The sequence below is a fragment of the Heloderma suspectum genome, chromosome 1 (assembly GCF_057233095.1).
Source record: "Heloderma suspectum isolate Gila_16-S chromosome 1, 16-S_ref, whole genome shotgun sequence".
Taxonomy (NCBI): domain Eukaryota; kingdom Metazoa; phylum Chordata; class Lepidosauria; order Squamata; family Helodermatidae; genus Heloderma; species Heloderma suspectum.
This window is the reverse complement of record NC_139458.1, coordinates 349,225,630-349,245,182: the sequence shown is the minus strand read 5'-3', so window position 1 is coordinate 349,245,182 and position 19,553 is coordinate 349,225,630. Positions and strand designations below refer to the sequence as shown.

General features: G+C 41.0%; 1 protein-coding gene across 1 annotated transcript in view; it reads left to right on the top strand.

The window, feature by feature from the left end:
* SYNE1 (spectrin repeat containing nuclear envelope protein 1) overlaps positions 1–19,553 on the top strand; it is a 459,183-nt gene that overhangs the window by 97,429 nt on the left and 342,201 nt on the right. The window contains exons 11-15 of the mRNA XM_084827854.1: positions 3,589–3,696; positions 6,163–6,300; positions 7,473–7,637; positions 14,423–14,535; positions 15,128–15,296. Of these exons, the coding sequence (XP_084683980.1) occupies positions 3,589–3,696; positions 6,163–6,300; positions 7,473–7,637; positions 14,423–14,535; positions 15,128–15,296 (693 nt within the window). The remainder of the gene's footprint in view (positions 1–3,588; positions 3,697–6,162; positions 6,301–7,472; positions 7,638–14,422; positions 14,536–15,127; positions 15,297–19,553) is intronic.

Sequence of the window (19,553 nt, the reverse complement as noted above, 5' to 3'; positions counted from 1 at the left end):
AATAGCCTTTAATGGTGGAAAAGGTGCTACAATGATCAGTTTGCCATTTCTGCAGCTCTGTGATATACTTCCTGAGATTTATTGCTCTGTCTTATAAAGCTGCCATTTACTGAGCCAGGCTATTAGTCTGTCTAGCACAATACTGTTTGTTTTGACTGGCTGCAGCTCACAAAAACCTCAGGCAGAGGTTTTTCCAAGGATTACTAACTACATTACACTAACTGTAGATAAGGGATGTTGAACCTTCAGCCCATGAGCCAATTTGGCCCACCAGGCCAGGCCATCTGGCCCACATAACGAAGAACCGTCTTCCTCCCCATAGCTCCTTCCCTTCAGGGCAAGCAGGGAGAGCAGTCCCTGATGTTATCTCCAGACAGTGATTGGAGATAACAGTGGAGATTCCCCTATGTTCCACCCCCTTTCCCAATAGGGGAAGGACCAAGGCAGGCCAAGCTGGATCCTTGACCAAAGTGCAGCTGAAGGAGCACCAATTGTGTGTGGATATGTCCTTGGCATCATGCTTGCGGAGGGCCATGTGGGAGGTCATCTGGCCCCCCCTCAGTTATGATTCCCTACCCATACTGTAGATACTAGTGCTTGAATCTGGGACCTTGTGTATGCAAGGAATATGTTCTGTTAACTGAACCTGGAACAAAATTGTCATTATGCCATGCTAGATAAAATACTGGCAATGTGTAAATGCAATTCCTGATGTTTTTCTCAGGTTCTTTTTTCTCTGGGCAGTGAAGGCTAAAAGTAGCTATGGGTGTAGTGCCAGGCAGGAGGGTTTACCCTCTCTCCCTGCACTAATTCTCTGTTGCAAATTGTCCGTCACCAGAGTTTGCAATTAGCCACAGAGGTGAAAACATAAGCACAATATGGGTGCTTGTATTTTTTCCTCCACTGCCAAGAGCAGCTTCAGGGGGACCATTTGCATCAGTGGATCAACACAGGTAGAGAGGGTTAATGTCCCCTCCACCCATGGCCCCAGTCCACATCCCACCACCCTGCTGCAGCTGCTTTTAGCCAAGGGGGGAAAAAATGTCTGGTTGGGTCCTTGCATTTTACTAGTGATGGATATTCATAGGGTATTCAGCATATCTTCAGATAACTATTGCCTTAAAAAAAAATTAAAAAATCCTGGCAAGTTGACCATTGCATTTCTATAGTTCATGAGAGATGATTATTTTATAAGTTCATGAGAGATGACTTTATAAGAAGTAGGATTGTTTCTACATTCTAACATTCAACTTTATGGCAAATCTATATTTTGTAGAGACAAAACTTTTCATTTATTTGTATAACAAAAATCAGGGTTCAGTACATCCTTACAGCAATCATTTGAGAGTAAAAAGGTAGGGTAAGATGTTGATTGCCCTAAAGCAGGGTTCCCCAACATTTTTGGGTTGGTGGGCACATTTGGAATGTTGAGAGACCGACATGGGTGCTCTCACAAAACAGCTTGCCATTCATAAAACGGCTACCATGGTGGGCATGGATAGTCACAAAACACCCATTTCCCAGGGGACTGATTGGTGAGACTAAAACAAAAGTAAGTTGCCCAACAACCTAATTCAGGGGAGAGGTGGAGTCTGAACTCCAAAACACAAAACCACTATTTTGAACCCAAATAAAAATGTATCTGGAAGGCAATTTGCTTTGCAGTTTGCCAGGCTCCAAGTTAAAAAAACACACAGTGTGCTTACAAAAAAAATCTTAAGAAATAAAATAAACATCAAGAGGAGCAGGGAGCCCAGTGGGCACCAAGAGAGGTATCTGTGGGCACACTGGTGCCCAGGTGCACCATGTTGGGAGATCCCAGCCTTAAGGCCACCCAGTCAGTTTCATGGAAGAGTGCAGTTATGAACCAATGTTTTTGTGACCTAAGGTCAATGTGTTATGCAGTACATCAACTTTCCCCAAACTGTTGCCTTCCAGCTGTGATGGACTACAGTTTCCATCATTCCTAGCCAGCATGGCCAATGGTCAACACAATTGCAGGGCTCCAGGTTCAGTTGCAAGGCTTCACTATATGGTGCTGGAGTGTGTGAAAATGTTGTTTACAGAGTTTGAAGTGAGACAAAAAAAGAAAGTAGAATGGTCTCATTTCGAATTCAGCTCCATTACATCCATTAAAAAAACCAAGATGGTTTTAGGTATGCCTGAAAGAAAAGTAGAATGGCATTCCACCCACTTTGATGACTGGGTGATTGATTGGCCCTGTCTATAGAATCTCTGTTTTATGAATGGTTGTGTGTGAGAAAAGTGAGTAACAGTGCAATTCTCTGCATATCTCCTCAGAAGAATTCAATGGGGCTTACTCCCAGATAATTAGATATTACAGCCTAAACCCATGATCCTCCTAAAAAACATGAACTTGAAAGTGAGGTGGGTCATACCAAATAATCTGATTTCCGGTAATAAGACTGGCAAGCAGCTGAGCTGTCTCATTGTATTCCACAATATTTACATTACTTTCTGGTATGTTTGTATAGTATTCATTTCTGTTTGCAGTGTTTAGGCTAATCCACTCATTACAGTTTGAACATTTCACTAGAAGGCAAATAGCAAGGATGCTTTGGAACATTGTCATACAGTTCTATGACAATAACAACTTGGACTGCTGAAAGTATAAATTCAGATATTTGTTTAAATTTATGAGTTCAATTTATGAATCAGACTTCAGACAGCAAAAACAAGTGAAGATTTGTCAATATTTTTTTCATTTGAAACTTCCACTTTAGAATGTGGAATTGAAAGATATTAGACATTTGTGAAAGAATGTGAAAGATATTAGACATTTTAGTATATTTAATTATTCTATTCATGCCAATTAATTGCATGTTACTAGGCAGAAAATTCTGTTCGTTGAACTAAGTAGCACTAGTTTAGTTTTGTGACTTTTTGTTTATACTTTCTGTAGTTATTAATAGATTGATAACACTGAAATTATCTCTATTTTCCTAGTCCAGTTGACTTTTATTCCAATTCATTGAACACATTTGCATTATTTACACCAGGCTTCGCCAATGTAGTGTCCTCCAGACACTTTTGACATCAACTTCCATCAGCCCCAGAAAACATAGCCAATGGCCAGCAGTGGTGGGAATTGTAGTTGGGGAAGGCTGAACCAACTTCAACTGCACAAATAAAGTTAGTTATATAGTATCACATTAAATTAGCTTTAATGATAATAGCATACCAGTCTCATAAAGGGTTCTATAAAGGACGTTTGTGGAGAGGGGAACAGACTGGAGAGGGGGCGATGGCACCAACACAAATTCACACCACATTGAAAGGGCCACCCCAGATGCCAGTGCAACTGCATCACTGATAATGTGCAAGTGGCTTTATAATTAAACTGTGTGACTTTCAGACTTTATGATCATAACAAAATCTGAAGCCTGCTTTCACCTGAATCCATTAAATAGGTTGCCATTTTTTAAAAAATGGGACCCAATAGTGTGTACAGACATTTGAAAAATGAAACTGATTTTGCATGGCATTTTCTTATCTACTTACCATTTGCAATCATACATCTTAAGCAAGATGTGCTTTTGATTTGGCTTATGTTTTTACCTGTCACAGAAAGAAGACAGACTAATGCTAAGAGACCTGAAAATTTGGGTAGAACAATTTGAAAGAGACTTGACAAGAGCACAAATGATAGAAGTAAGCTTGCAAGAGAAATACCAGGTAATATCACCTTTTTGTTTACAAAGTGAAATGTTTGGGTTTTTTTAATTGCTTTTCCTTGAAGCAAGATTAGTACCTGTGATTCGTTATAGTCTTGAATTTTCATTCCCCCTTCCTCAAAATTACAAAAAGAATTCTCTGACATATACATAGGGCACAATGCATGTTTAGACAGAAAAAAGTCCTACGACTCCCAGTGTGCCCCAGCCAGCATGAGCATGCTGGGAGTCATAGGACTTTACTCTGTCTAAACATGTACTCTGGATAGGCGGCTGCCTCCGAACTTGGAGGTGATCGCTTATCTAATGCAGGGCAGGCAGAGCACGGAGGGGATCTTCTTCTCTGCAATCCAGCCACCCTGTACTACCAGCTAGATGGCCAATTCAGAGTGGGGAATGGGGTAGGCTAGAAGACACATAAGAAGCATCATAACGATGTTTCCTCCACCCTGCCCCCAGGAACACCCCTTTTCCTCCTGTTCCACACTGCTCTTTCGAGCGCCCAGGATGATCAACGCTGACTACAAGGCGGTGGGGGAGGGGGCAGGGAGGCAGTTTTCTGGGAATCGATCTTGGAGTGCGGGCTCCAAGGTTGGTTCCCAAACTCTGAAAAATCCTATGGCTGTCTAGCTGCTGTCTAGCGGCCATAGGATTGCACCCTTAATTGCTTTAAAATGTTTGTCAAATCTTCCGTAAGAGAAATAATAAAAGACCAAAAAAATAAACTGAATCAGAAATTTGGAGGGCCATGAGAGACTGCTTTCTCAGTGGTGGCTCCACAGCTTTGGAAAGCTTTTTATTCTGTTTTCAGCACCAACGAACTTTCTAATCTTTCAGGCCTTTTAAGATCTGCATTTCCATCTGCATTTTGGGTTTAACTCCTGTTCCTATCAGTTGTTTTTGCTTTTGGTGAGGCTGGATCTTGGGGGCACCTTTTACAGTGATTCGGATCCTTTCTGTTGGGTTGTGTCCAGAAGCTGGTGCTGGGGGATTACTGTTTGACTCCATGGTCTTTGGCCTCTGGTATCCCAAAGTATTATATCCCGTCCCCATCTTATTAAATATCTACATGAAAACACGGGGAGAGGTCGTTCAGAGCTTTGGAGTAAGGTGGCATCAATATGCTGATGACACTAGCTCTATTGCTCCTTGTCCCCTAATAAGAAGGAAGCAGTCAATGCCCTTGAACTTTGCCTGGGTTTGACAATGTATGTGGCTGAACATGCTATCATTAAGTCCAGACAACATGGAGATGCTGTTAGAGACTGGAAAGCCTGACTTGGGGATTCAACCACTTCTGGACTCCTGTGCAGTCCATGGATGCACAGGTGCAGTCCATGGGGGTGTGGGTGGTAAAGAGTGTGTTTAAACAATTCTGTGCCAGCTGCAAACTTTCCCCAGTCAGTTTGATTTGGCAACAATTATCCTTGTCTTGTTTATAGCACGCTGGGTTACACCCAACACCCTGGCATATACTACTGCAATGCGCTACTCTTGAAGAGTGTCCAGAACCTTCAATTGGTGTAAAATGCAGCAGCTAAGCTGCTGACCAGTTTTTGACCACACAGGTGGGATTAGTTAAAAGTGAAGAAAGCAAATCATCTTAGGGGCAGGAATACATATACACATGCATGCACACATATCCAATTTATAATTAATCTGGTCAAACCATATCTCTCAGCCTAATTATGGATTTAGTCTGCATAGTGTAAAAGCCCTAGGTCCCAGAACACACCCAAAGATGTAATCAAGGCCCTCTCAGAAGAACTAGAGGCCTCCACAGGTCTCCCAGTGCAGATCAAGGCACCTTACCACCCCTTCAGAGCCAGTTCCAGGTTTGAGTGGGCCTGGGCCATGGCCAAAGCGCCCTCTAGTGGATCCCCCTCTGTTGGTAGGCTCTGCTGGGCTTACCTGATGGTGCCTGACACCAACAGTGCTCTGAACAGCACTGGGCAGCTGAGTTTAACTGCCATTTTAATTTCTCACAGTGCCCGAGATTGGCATTATCTAGGGGTATTGTGGTAAATTAAAATGGTGGATAGACCTAGCCATTTGATGCTGCCCAGAACTCCAAGCTGAAGAAAAAGCTGGGGTTACCTATCAGCAATACACCCTGCTGTGGTGTTGGGTGCCAGGTACTGACATCAGCCCTGTACCCTTGCTTTTTGAAAAGGGCTCAAAGAGCTTTCCAGATGTAGGAGAGATGTAGAAAGTGCCTGATTCACATCATGAAGGCCTCAGAGGCTGCAAATACTTTTGTACGTTTGTGTATCCAGGGTGTGTGGGCATAATGGTAAGTTAGTTTTTTGCCCCTTCTCCTTGGGGGCATGTATTGGGTCCTCACTGGCTTTTCTGTCTGCTTTTTTTCTGAATGAAGGAGGACTAATCTTTGTTGTTAAACTGATAGCACTCCACTAATCTTTTTTTCCTTCAACACCTTATTCTTGTTCCCCTGTATTTCTTGCAGTCATTTAAACATTTCAGAGTACAGTATGAAGTAAAGAGGAAACAGATTGAACTTGCAATCCAGTCTCTAAGGAAGGATGGCAAATTGTCACTTGATCAAGCTCTGGTGAAGCAGGCATGGGACAGAGTTACTTCTCGGGTAAGTTTAGAAAAACTATCCTATGAGACGTTAAGACAGAGAAAAGCTTTACTAATGTGTTCATGGGGGACTGTGCAGCTAGTCCATAGGATACTTCTCAGAAAAGCTTCTGAGCTGCCACAGTAAAAGACCTGAGAAATTCTTAGGCTTGTCTGACCACGCTTGGAGAATCTCCCCCTCCTGACTGAGTGAAAGTTCCCCATTCTTTTATATACTCTCTTTCAGCATTCTGCCAACCCCTCAGGACTGAAGGTATAGCTAAGGCAATACTTTTACTAGCCACATTGGTAAGGGCTGGTGAGCTCCCACAAGTTTTAACTCAGTTGGGTCTGGAGCTTTCCCAGGTTTGGTCAGATAAGCTCAAAGATTTCACTTTTTTGAGATTATTCGAGCTCTTATCAGTAGATATAGATAACCCCCACCCCCAGTTACAGCAGTTGCCTCCCTCTTATGGCCCTGAAACCTACTCCATCCTCCCCATAAGTAGCTACTAGGTGTTTTTCCTAATATACTCTGTGTTGGGAGATGAGGTTACATTTGTGACAGTGGTTTATTGCTGCTCCCAGTTCTGTGCCCAGGCACAAAAAGACATAACCTCAGGACATGTTTCTGTAGGGGAAGTTTGGGGTGAGATTTGAGTTGGGCAAAATTGTGCTGTTGTGCTTCGAGAATTTTAGTAATGGTAGAGGGACAAATGAAAGCCTGGAGCTGGAATGGCCTGGAGATATTAGTGCAGAAGGGGAGGTGGTGCAATGCAGGAACTGGAAATGTGTCTAGGGGCAGGTATGTATGATGGTGTAGGTGTCTGGAGCATCTGACTTGACTCTGGTTTATAATTTTTTATGGTTTTGTTTTTTATAATAGTAGATAGACAATGCCAGTACTAGCTAGCTGATTGGTTACATTGAACTTTCCTGTAATCTCTTATTTAAGCAGTTGCAGCTTATCCAAGTATCCGTAAGTAGAACTTTATACTGAAACCTCTATTCGTGGGGTATAATCTAAACTGTATTGTTAGCGTTGTATTCACAACATCATTATTTATCAATATTTTCATGCTTAACTGGGATTTCTGAATCAAACATGTTGCCTTTTTTCAGTAATTCTACACACACACACACACACACACATCTATATATACTATCAATAGTCTTAATGTTTCTGTTTCCCAGCTATTTGAATGGCATTTGGAGCTTGATAAATCTCTTCCTCCTCCTTTGGGAAGTATTGGTGTCTGGCTTTATAGGGCAGAGACTGCCCTTAGAGAAGAAATCATAATTCAACAAGCTCATGAGGAAACTGCAAATATGATACATAAGAAGCTTGAACAGCATAAGGTTTGTATATAGTGTAATTTTTCCAAGGATATTAACATATTACTATTAAATATTAATATTTAAATATTTTAAATATTAAATATTAATTTAAATATTAATATTTACATAGTAAAACTCCTAAATTATATTATGAACAATATAGCATTATTTGATAATGTGAGTGAAATAGGTTTATTTTGTTAAAAGCTGTAAATAAAGAAAGAAGGTTGAAACATGTTGCTATCCTTCACAATAGGAGAAAGAGGTCCTTTACTGAAAAAGCATGTACTGTTCTGAGATCCTGCTATGAAGTTTGCAGAATAGAGGCTCAAATACATCTGCTAGTTGTGCTATATTCTTTGAAAGTAAACATATTTCCAAAAAATAAAATATAGGGATTTTCTCCTTTAAAGTAGAATTTAAGTCTGCAATCCTATACCTACTTACCTGGAAGTAAACCCCACTGAACACAGACAGACTTACTTCTGAGTAAAATTGTATAGTCTGTTAACTAATTTTAAAGATTCAAATGTGTGTCTCAGTTCCATTCAACCCAATGAAACATTTTTTTTATCTAAAAAAAAGAACACAACCCTTTTTCCTTTGATATTGAAACCATATTAATGATGTTTATTAGTTATATACTCCTATATAATGTTTTGAACTGGCTTATTATAAAGATCTTCTAATAACTTAATCTGAATTATCAGTCTGTTTCCTTATTTCTTTCATTATTAATATAAACTTTTTTATTAATTGTGTAGCATCTCTTTACTAATTTGAAGGAAGAAAGCAGGAATATAGTTGAGAAATATCTCCTTTGTTAGGGTATAAGTCAATATTTCATAGAATCATAGAATAGTAGGGCTGGAAGGGGCCTACAAGGCCATCGAGTCCAACCCCCTGCTCAGTGCAGGAATCCAAGTCAGAGCATCCCTGACAGATGGCTGTACAGTCTCATCTTGAATGCCTCCAGTGTGGGAGAGCCCACCACCTCCCCAGGTAATTGGTTCCATTGTTGTATTGCTCTAACAGTCAGGATGTTTCTCCTGATGTTCAGCCGGAATCTGGCTTCCTGTAACTTGAGCTCATTATTCCATGTCCTGCACTCTGGGATGATCGAGAAGAGATTGTGGCCTTCCTTTCTGTGACAACCTTTCAAGTACTTGGAGAGTGCTATCATCTCTCCCCTCATTCTTCTCTTCTCAAGACCAAACATGCCCAGTTCTTTCAGTCTCTCTTCATAGGGCTTTGTTTCCAGTTCCCTGATCATCTTTGTTGCCCTCCTCTGAATGCCCTCCAGTTTGTCTGCATCCTTCTTAAAGTGCGGTGCCCAGAACTGGACACAGTACTCCAGATGAGGCCTAACCAGTGCTGAGTAGAGGAGAACTAGTACTTCCCGAGATTTGGAAGCTATGCTTCTATTAATGCAGCCGAAAAGAACATTTGTCTTTTTTGCAGCCACATCACATTGTTGGCTCATATTCAGCTTGTGATTACAACAATTCCAAGATCCTTCTTGCATGTAGTATTGTTCAGCCAAATATTCCCCATCTTGTAACTGCATTTGGTTTCTTTTTCCTAGGTGCAGAACTTGGCATTTATCCCTATTAAATTTCATTCTGTTGTTTTCTACCCAGCACTCCAGTCTATCAAGATCACTTTGAATTTTGTTTCTGTCTTCCAAAGTATTAGCTATCTCGCCCAATTTGGTGTCATCTGCAAATTTGTTAAATGATTTTTATTCCTACTAATAAGAAGTGATGGAAGGATCAGAAATGTGGAATTTGGATACCAGATTTAATGGGTCTTTCTTAGGTCAGATTAATTTGGGGCGTCTGGCGAATATCCTCCAGATCAATCCAATTAATAGGCCCCATTCCAAATTGGATATTGGAGGTTGTAATATACTACTATAACTATGCCATGATTAATTTGTTTATGCAAATGGGTGAAGATGTAAGATTGATCCCACAGCTGTAGTTCCACATGTAGGAAGGAATCTGCATAGGGCTTGATCATGCCCCACTTGCTGGGATCACAAGCGTCTTGTGAATGGGCCTCCAGGAAGGAGAGGAATGGCTGGAAGTGAACATACACACACCACTCCTATGCAAATAATGCCTGCTGCTCTGCATCAGACATATGCCTGGATGCAACTGAGGGCAAGTCAGGAGAGAATGCATAATGCTGAAAGCGTTGCGGCCAGTTGTGTCCCTCCGCTGAAGGAAGGCTCTTTCATCCAGTGGAGTTGTCTGTGAGTAGAAAGTGGTGGGGGAGGTGATTTTCACAATCTTCTGATGCCTCCTGCAACACCTGCCACACTGCTCCAAAATGTTTCCCAACCATCTGGAGCAGATTTGCGTGGGTGCAGGGGGCAGAAGAAGGGAGGGATGATTGAGTGAAAATTACTTCATCCCCTTTCTGTTCATGGACATCTCCACTGCATCAAAGAGCATTTTCATTGGCAGAAGGGACACAATTGGATACAACCAAAGCATTTACATATTCTTCCTTATAAGTATTGAGTTTAAATCCTATGGGCTGTATCCAGTTGTGCTTGTGTGCCCATGGGACCTGCCGCTCATGCAACAGGGATTTCAAAATATTCTGAAACAAGCAGAAACTGTCATTTCTGGAATGGGGCAGCTCGTCAAAGTTGATCGGTCCTTATCTGGAAATGAGCATTTCTGCTACTTTATGGTTATTTTTAGATGTGCCAAAGCCCTGTTCTGCATGTGGTTGTTCCTGTGAGCACACGAGAATGAGCAGAGGCGGAGTGCCACCGTTGGATACTTCCCTTTAACTTTGAGATAATGGGTAATTTTTGAAAAGTGTTTTATGATCCTTAATAGTTCTGGAAATGGCCATCTCTGCAGATTATGGTGTTCGTCATGATACTGTGTTGACAGCTGTAGTTCCTAGAAAATGTCACTGAAGTTCTTGTAACTCATTAGATTTTATTGTTTTTCATTCAGAGATGTCTTGGAAAACATACATGGCAAGCACAGCTTTTATTGAAAAGTGGGGCTCAGAAAGAGATCTGTGCTATGTAAGGGTTTAAGTTTCAGTTACTGAGGCCTGAGGATGCGGACAAGGTGCTTGGCCAAGTCCGATCGACCACTTGTGTGCTTGACCCTTGCCCTTCATGGCTTATTAAATCAAACAAGGAGGGGTTGTCCGGCTGGGTCCAGGAGGTTGTAAATTCCTCCTTGAGAGAGGGAGTGGTGCCTGCCGCTTTAAAAAAGGCAGTAATTAGACCACTCCTGAAAAAGCCTAACCTGGACCCAGAAGATGTTAACAATTATAGGCCAGTGGCCAACATCCCCTTCCTGGGCAAGGTGCTTGAGCGGGTGGTTGTAGGACAGCTCCAGGCACTCTTGAATGAAACGGATTATCTAGATCCATTTCAATCGGGCTTCAGGCCTGGTTTTGGAACGGAAACTGCCTTGGTCGCCCTGTGGGATGACCTCTGCCGGGAGAGGGACAGGGGGAGTGCGACCCTGTTGATTCTCCTGGACCTCTCAGTGGCTTTCGATACCGTCGACCATGGTATCCTTCTGGATAGGTTGTCTGGGTTAGGAGTTGGAGGCACTGCACTACAGTGGTTCTGCTCCTACTTGGATGGCCGATTCCAGAAGGTGGTGCTGGGGGATTATTGCTCTGCGCCTTGGCAATTATGCCATGGGGTTCCACAGGGCTCTATTTTATCCCCCATGCTGTTTAACATCTACATGAAACCGCTGGGGGAGGTTATCCGGAGGTGTGGGCTGAGGTGCCATCAATATGCAGATGACACCCAGCTGTACCTCTCTTTCTCATCAAAACCAGGTGAGGCAGTGGCTGTTCTGAATCAGGGCCTGGGCACAGTAATGGACTGGATGAGGGCTAATAAAATGAAACTCAATCCAGACAAGACGGAGGTACTGTTAGTGGGTGGTTCGTCTGCCCGGCTAGGTGATATTCAACCTGTTCTGGAGGGGGTTGCACTCCCCCTAAAGGATCAGGTTCGTAGTTTGGGGGTGCTCTTGGATCCAGAACTGTCACTTGAGGCAGAGGTGAACTCAGTGGCACGGAGCACTTTTTATCAGCTTAGGCTGGTATACCAACTACGCCCTTATCTGGACAGAGATAGCCTAGCTACAGTTATCCATGCTCTGATAACTTCTCGTCTGGATTACTGCAGTGCATTATACGTGGGGCTGCCTTTGAAAACGGTCCGGAAACTTCAGCTGGTCCAAAATAGGGCAGCAAGATTGTTAACAGGGACTGGCCTGCGAGCTCATATTACGCCAGTACTTTTCCAGCTGCACTGGCTGCCAGTCCATTTCCGGGCCCGATTCAAAGTGCTGGTGTTAACATTCAAAGCCCTTAACGGCTTGGGGCCAGGTTACCTGAAGGATCGCCTCCTCCCAGATGTGCCTGCCCGGACCTTAAGATCATCATCAGCGGCCCTTCTCCATGAGCCCCTGCCAAAGGAAGTGAGGCGGGTGGCTACTAGGAGGAGGGCTTTTTCTGCTGTGGCACCCCGGCTCTGGAATGAGCTCCCTAGTGAGGTTCGCCTGGCGCCTACATTGTACTCCTTTCGGGGCCAGGTGAAGACCTTTTTATTTTCCCAGGCATTTTAGCATTTTAGCTTTCTAAATTTTTATCTTTGCTGTTTTAAATCTGTATTTTAAACTCCTGCACTGCTGCTAGGTTTTATTGTGGTTGTATTGTTATATTGTGGTTTTAATGTTCTATATATTTTAAATTGTTTTATTGTGTGTTGTTTGGTTTTAATTTTTGTGAACCACCCAGAGAGCTTCGGCTATTGGGCGGTATAGAAATGAAATAAATAAATAAATAAATAAAATTAAGTTCTCCTTGTGCCATTCTCTTTAAAGAGATTTGAAATTTTATTGTGTAGATTACTGGGAAACAGATTTATGACCTGAAATATGACAGTGTGTATCTTTTAGTATCATTGTGTGATTAGCTAATGTAGTTAAATACATTTCTTGAATGAAATACTGCGTGGTTACTTATTCCCTGGCTTACTGGACAAGAGTAAAAAAGACACTTTGAGGCACAAGAAGGGAAGCTGCATATGTTCTGTAGGGTGCATTATCCCAACATTTGAATTTGACTTGTGGCACGGTTGCTGACCAAGACACTGTGCTGACATAGATTTTATTAGACTTTGATAAGTGGTAGACTTTGATTTTTTTTTATAGTGTGAACACATTAGTACTTGTAAAACCTCATTCACCTGCCTTACTCAATATCAGTGCATATAGAGTTTTCTGGATTGTAACCAGAGAATTCATTTTTCATCTTTTAACTACATCCAAAATGGAGTTGGAATAATAACGAACAAAGGAAAATTAATGTTTTAATGGACAGTATTGGATACAACCCTTAGGTTTTTCTGTTATGGTTGGTATGTTTCTGTTCATGTACATCAGTGGCACGCACGTTGTAGCCATCCAGATGTTTTGGCCTACATCTCCCATCAGACCTATCCAGCATATCCAATTGTGAGGAATGTTGGGAGTTGTAGGCGAAAACATCTGGAGAGCCACAAGTTGCCCACTGCTGATATACATGAATGTATGAAATTGTAAAAAGAATGGGAAAAAACAGTATTTGAAAATAATTTTGTCACAGTAGTGGCAGTTGAAAAACAGTGGTTTGTTTTGAGGCATCTTAAAGACAAAGGGCAGTATCCAACTGTGTTGTTCTGCTAGCGCAAATGATGTTGCATTAAACTAGGTTCTGAACTATGCAGAAGAGGAGAATCCACCTAAAGTTATGTTTGCACAAGCATGATTGCACAAGCAGTTGTACATTGTGCTTGTGCAACCGAATTGCACATTGGGTTGTGCAACATGTAGTCCATGAAGGCTTATGCTATAACTTGTTAGTTTTTCAGTACTACAAGATGCTTTGTTGTTTTTGCTGGAGCAGACTAACATAGCAAGGAGCAGGTTTGCTTACCTGTTTATTTATATCAAGGTAATGATAATCAAGTTAGGCAGGGGCTATACAAGAAATGCCAGTGTTACAAAATCCTGACACTATGACAGCTTTTTAAGAATATATCATGTTATTGTTATGGATACCTGTTAAGTGATTACTAGTCATTCATTTCAGTAAGAAATCTCCACCAAACCTTGCAAAGTACTGTTGCTTAGATACTACAGAGAAGAACTCTTGTTATTAGGCTTTTTCTGGTTCTATCTTTATCAACTTCATGGGTTAAAAGCTGCATTTGGTTCTGTGTGGAACACAATATAATCATTGATTACTCTTAATCCATGTGGCAGAGTTCACTATGCAGTGAGCACACAATGGGAGATTTGAATCTGTAGGTTTTAAAGAGCAAAAGAAATTCAGTCATAGTGTCATAAATGTGTAACCATGCAGTAAATGGGGTGGATGTGGGGAATTACAGACTTCAAACGTTATCAACTGCTAGCTGTTGTTTTTTTCTTAAAAAACGATAGATCAGAGAGAGAGAGAAAGAGAGAGAGAGAGAGAGCGAGATTCATGCAGTTTGTTTCTAAGTGCTTTAGGCATTGCCCATATTGCCTGTTTTAAAATGTACCAGAATTATTAGGCAGAGCTTTAGCACAGTATCTCAGAAGGCACTTTCATTCTCTAGAAGCTCATGCTGCTTTAAATGCTTTACCTCGCATATAAATGTGACAGCATGATCACACACATTGAGTCATCAGTGCAGCTTTAAAAAAATATACTTATTAAAATTGCCTGCTGTGAACCTTTTCCCCCCTTCATTCTCTCTTTCAAAAAATCCCAATTAGGATATACTTAAAAATGTAGATGATTACAAAAAGACATTCCAGGAGATCCACAGAGCTCGATCTGTCAATGGAGTTCCTGTTCCACCAGAGCAGCTAGATGATATGGCAGAGAGGTAAGTCTAATTTCATCCTTAAATGCAGCAGTGATGAAAGGACATTTTTGTTTTATGTTCTTTTCAGTTAAACTCAGTGTCTGTTACGTTTCAAATGGGCTTTTAATAGCTTTGGAAACAACAAGTGTTCCATGTAAAAATTACCTATTCTGATAACTTGAAATTATTGAAAAAAGCTTGAAATTAAATGAGCTATGGATTTTTTTGTGGGGTTGGGGGCTTAGGCTGGTTGCCACTTAGTGCTAGGAGGAACATTATATAACATCTCCTTTGGGAATGCTTATGGGAAAAGTGAGAAAGATGTTAATGAAAAGAATTTAGATTACAATCCTAAATATATCTACAATCTACTAGAAAGCAAGGTCTGCTGAATTAAACGGAATATACTTCTGTGTAAACATGTTTAGGACTGAGCAATAATGAACATCTTTCTTTACTTTGTAAACAATTAGTTTGCTATTAGTGAGCAATCTACAGAATAATAACAATGCAAAATTAATTATCCATTCAGGCTTTGCATTTGCATTATGAAACCATAATTTGCTGCTTATTGAATGTTTCACTGTTTAACTATAGTGTGATTCATGCCTAGGTTTAATTTTGTTGTTTCTACATCTGAGCTCCATCTGCTGAAAATGGAGTTCTTGAAACTGAAGTACCGTCTGCTATCACTCTTGGTCCTTGCAGAATCAAAATTAAAATCATGGATTATCAAGTATGGAAGAAGAGAGTCTGTTGAACTACTTCTTCAAAACTATATGGTAAATTTACCCTATTTTATTTTTGAATGCATCGTTTTAATATTATATCTATATGTACAGTATATGTATATCTATATAGCTATCTCACAAAACAACTAGTTGCTTATTCTATATCAGCTTTCCCCCACATGGTGCCCTCCAGATGTGTTGGAAAGGGTTGCTTGGAAATGATGGGAGTTACAGTCCAAAACATCTGGAAGGCACCAGATTGGTGCCTATATCTTCTCTCTCTCTCTCTTTCTCTCTCTCTTTCTCTCTCTCTCTCTCTTTCTCTTTCTCTCTCTGTCTTGCTACTCAGTTAACTTACTTTACACAGAAAAAAATTACAAGGAAATGGATAGGGATCAAGCCTCCCACATCATGATGAGTCAAGGCACACACTCCTCATGTTCTTATGTAGGCAAGGGATGCTAGGTTGAAGAACATGTTGCAAAATACCAAATGTATTAAAATATATGTTCCTTTTAATAAGCAACTATTGACCCTGTTCTCCGGAGATTAGCTGGTCACTCATCAAACCAATATCTCAGAGTTTTCTTCGTGTTTAGCTTATTCAGTATTTTGTTTAATTCAGTCTGTAGTTTTGATGGACTTTTGATTCAGAAATAGGCGATGGGCTAGTAGCTCAGTAGTAGAGTACATGCTTTGCATAGAGATGGTCCCAGGTTCAATCACTGGCATGTCCAGTGGGCTTGGGAAAGGCTTTTGTCTTAAACCATGCTAGGGATGTATGAGAATTCTGTTTTGGAGTGAAATCTTGATGGGTTTTACCAGTTCAGCCCTGGCAGATTTTGTTCCATTTCCCCCTGCTGGCATTGATCTGTAGTGAGTCAATGCAATACATGGATTTTGGATTTTTTTTTAATGGTGGCGATTTTGCACAAATGGGATCGTAAATGGGATGTCCAGTGATTTGTGCAAATTGGATCATTATTTTTTTTCTCCAGGGTCTTACGCATGTCCGCCTGTATGCTATGCAGCCCTGCAGAGGCATATTCCCCTCTTGTAAATATCTTTGTCAGTTTCATCCTCTCCACAGTATTTTGTTTAGCCCAGCAGAGCCATTCCTGCACTAGCCCTGCTGGGCTAAAAGAAGTATTGTGTGGAGAGGATGGAACTGACAAGGATATTTAGAGGATATAAGAGGGGAATATGCCTCTGTGGGGTTACATAGTGGGCAGGTGGATTTGTGCACTTGCACCAGACCATGAAAAAAATCACAACCCCATTTGCGCAAATTTAAAGCCCCCCCCAGTTCCCATTTGTGCAAATCTCCAGACACAAAAAATGGGAGAAAAAACACAAACTCATTTACTCAAATTCCCAGACCCAAGGGGGGAAAAGTCTTGTGCGCAAAAAATATGAACATTTCCATAATTGAAAAAAAAAATCTGCTACAATCTGTCATCGCTTATTGAAACAGAAACATTGCAAAATCTTGTTGGGCTTAAACGGAATTGAATTTCCAGTGTCACACTTCCCTAAACCCTGCAGACCTGCTGCCAATCAGTGCAGACAACACTCAGCTAGATGGAACAATGGTATAACTGAGCAACAATATGGTGACTCCACAAACTGGGTGGCATACAGACTACATTAGCTGAGTTTTGGTCCCACTGATTTTAATAGAACAAAATTCAACTAACTTAGACTGCAAATCTATACACACTTACCTGGGAGTAAATCTAATTGAATTCAGTGGGACTTACATTGCACTGGTAGTCTGAATCCAACCTACTGAAAGTCTTTAAATTTGTGATCCAGTTATGAGAGGATCACAAAGTATATTTTCTCTCCTATAGCAATGTATCTCTGCACTGTCCCCTTCTGTGACGGAAAAAAATGCAGCATTATTATACTGTTCTCCTACAAAATAGCTCAACTTCCAAGTCTCTCTTGTTGACTTTATAGAACTTCGAACATTTCCCCCATCTATTCTAATATTCCCCCATGTAAATTCTTTCTCTCCTAGAAATTGAAGGGGCATTGTGGGGGAATGCTGGCTTAGTGTTTGCGAGCAGTGTGCTTGTGCACACTAGCCCATTGCTCCCACTGCAAGCAGAGGTGTCTAATCAAATCACAGTCCTTCTGTTTGTGGTTTGTTTAACAGTCTGTGCAAATTGGCAACTCTGGCTTGACTCTTCCCCAACAAGCCAGAGTCATGAGCCAACAACAAACCATGGCTTATTGATAAGCTGGAACCCTGGCTTATTGTTACATCCAAACCAGGCCTTCGGGTTTGCAATCATAGCTTGTCTTCCTAATGAGTACAAGGACAAGAAATCTTTATGGCTGTATGTGGTACTTTTTCTGTTGTTCATCTTTTTCTACTTTTCTTGGCAGCAAATTCAGATACTATATTATCAAAAGTAATTTCTCTCAAGAGATCACATTCTGAAGACAGAACAGATAAAGATGACAGTCTTGACTACCGCATGGTTGACCATAATTTATTTTTAATAAAGGATCATTTGGAGAATGCTCTTAAACCTTCGCAGTCTGAAATGTGAGGGGAGGGGGGCGAATTAGATAAAGGTAGAAAGCTATGAAAAGCCATCAAAACAGTAAAAACAATAGTTAAGTCAATACCTATTAATGTCTGGAGACACTATGTTATCCGCCAGTGTTAGTATGGAATGGTATGTATCTACAAAATAGGTAGAGCAATGCAAAAACAACTCTGCAACACTATCAGGCATATTCAGCAAGTTCAGTGTCCTGGCTTCCATATCAGCTGTTGTTCTGCTTGGCCCCAGACCCAGGCTGGATGCAGTCTGCTGAGTAACCCTCCCCAGTTGCTCGTCTTTGGCCACTCTAAAGCTAAACTTACAGGCAGAGGAAGCTGCTGCTGGTCAAGAAGAGCCCAAGAGGATCAGAGTTGGTCAGAAGCAATTGTTGAATTGATTTGGCATGATAAGTCTCAGACTGCCTGGTCCGGCCACTTGGCTCCTCCCAGGAAAGAGAGAAAGAGGAAAGAGAAGACGAGTTGCTATTTTTGTTCATTAGATGTGAGAGTAGCTAATTCCACTTCTGAAACATTACGTCTAAATGGTGATACAATTTTCCCATTAGGGGAAAAATTCTAACAATGATGTGGCAATGTCTATCTATCAACGTTGATAGGGAACATAGGAAGCTGCCTCATACTGAATCAGACCATGGGTCCATCTAGCCCAGAATTGTCAGCACCGACTGACAGTGGCTCTCCAGGATTTCAGGCAGGAATTTTTCCTAGCCCTACCTGGAGATTCTGGGGGTTGAACTTGGAACCTTCAGTATGCAAAGCATGTCCTCTTCTACTGAGCTGTGGCCCTTCCTCAGTGTTGATTATCAATGCTGATGTGACACCGTCCATGTGTATGTGTGAGACCTGGGGCAATTGCCCCCCATGCTTCTCCTTTAGAAGGACCTGACCTGGAAAATAGGTTGGCATTGTTAAAGTGAAATAATCTGTTGTATATGTTTTATGAATCCTCTTGCATAAAGATATGAAATGTTACTAGATGACTGATTCCTTTCCCAACATTATCAATATTTTGCACTGCTCTGTAACTAAAAGGAAGAAATAAAAAAGAAAGATAAGAAAATTGTGACTACCAAATAACTTCAGAATTGAGCTATTACACACAATTTGGTTAATGCGGTTATCAAAAATAAAAATATATGGAAAGCAAAAAAAGTTGAGAAAGTAGCTTTCTTTTGCCTATTAAGCTGGCAAAAACATATTTCACCTTTAAAAAAAATCCTAAAAACCCCATGATGAATGAGCAACTGAATTATTGCAATACTTTTGTCTGCTTAAGTGTATTTTGCCACCTGTATATTCAAAAATTAGATACGGTTGGTTATGGCAGTAATGTGGCTATTACCCAACTGAAACATGTCTGTGCTAGGATATTAATAATGAAGGACTCCATAAATCTCACACTGACTGCAAAATACATATGTTCTGTCAGAATCATCAGTTACTTCTGGAAATTTTGCCCAGCACACTGAAGTGAAAAGATGCACTCTGTTTCCCTATTGTTATAGCTGTCCTACATTTGGGTAAATATTAGAGTGTATCTTTGACTGATTTGAAAACTGCATTTATTCTCACTTTGACCAGTGTCAATATGGCTTGGCAGCACACAAGAGTGAGTGTGTGAAATCTATCCCTTCAGTTATGCTCCCTCTCTCCCATGGTTTCAGATATTCTTGCCTCAGGTATCCTTGCTTTTAGGGACTAAAATAAGTGTTGTTGTTGTTGATGTTCTG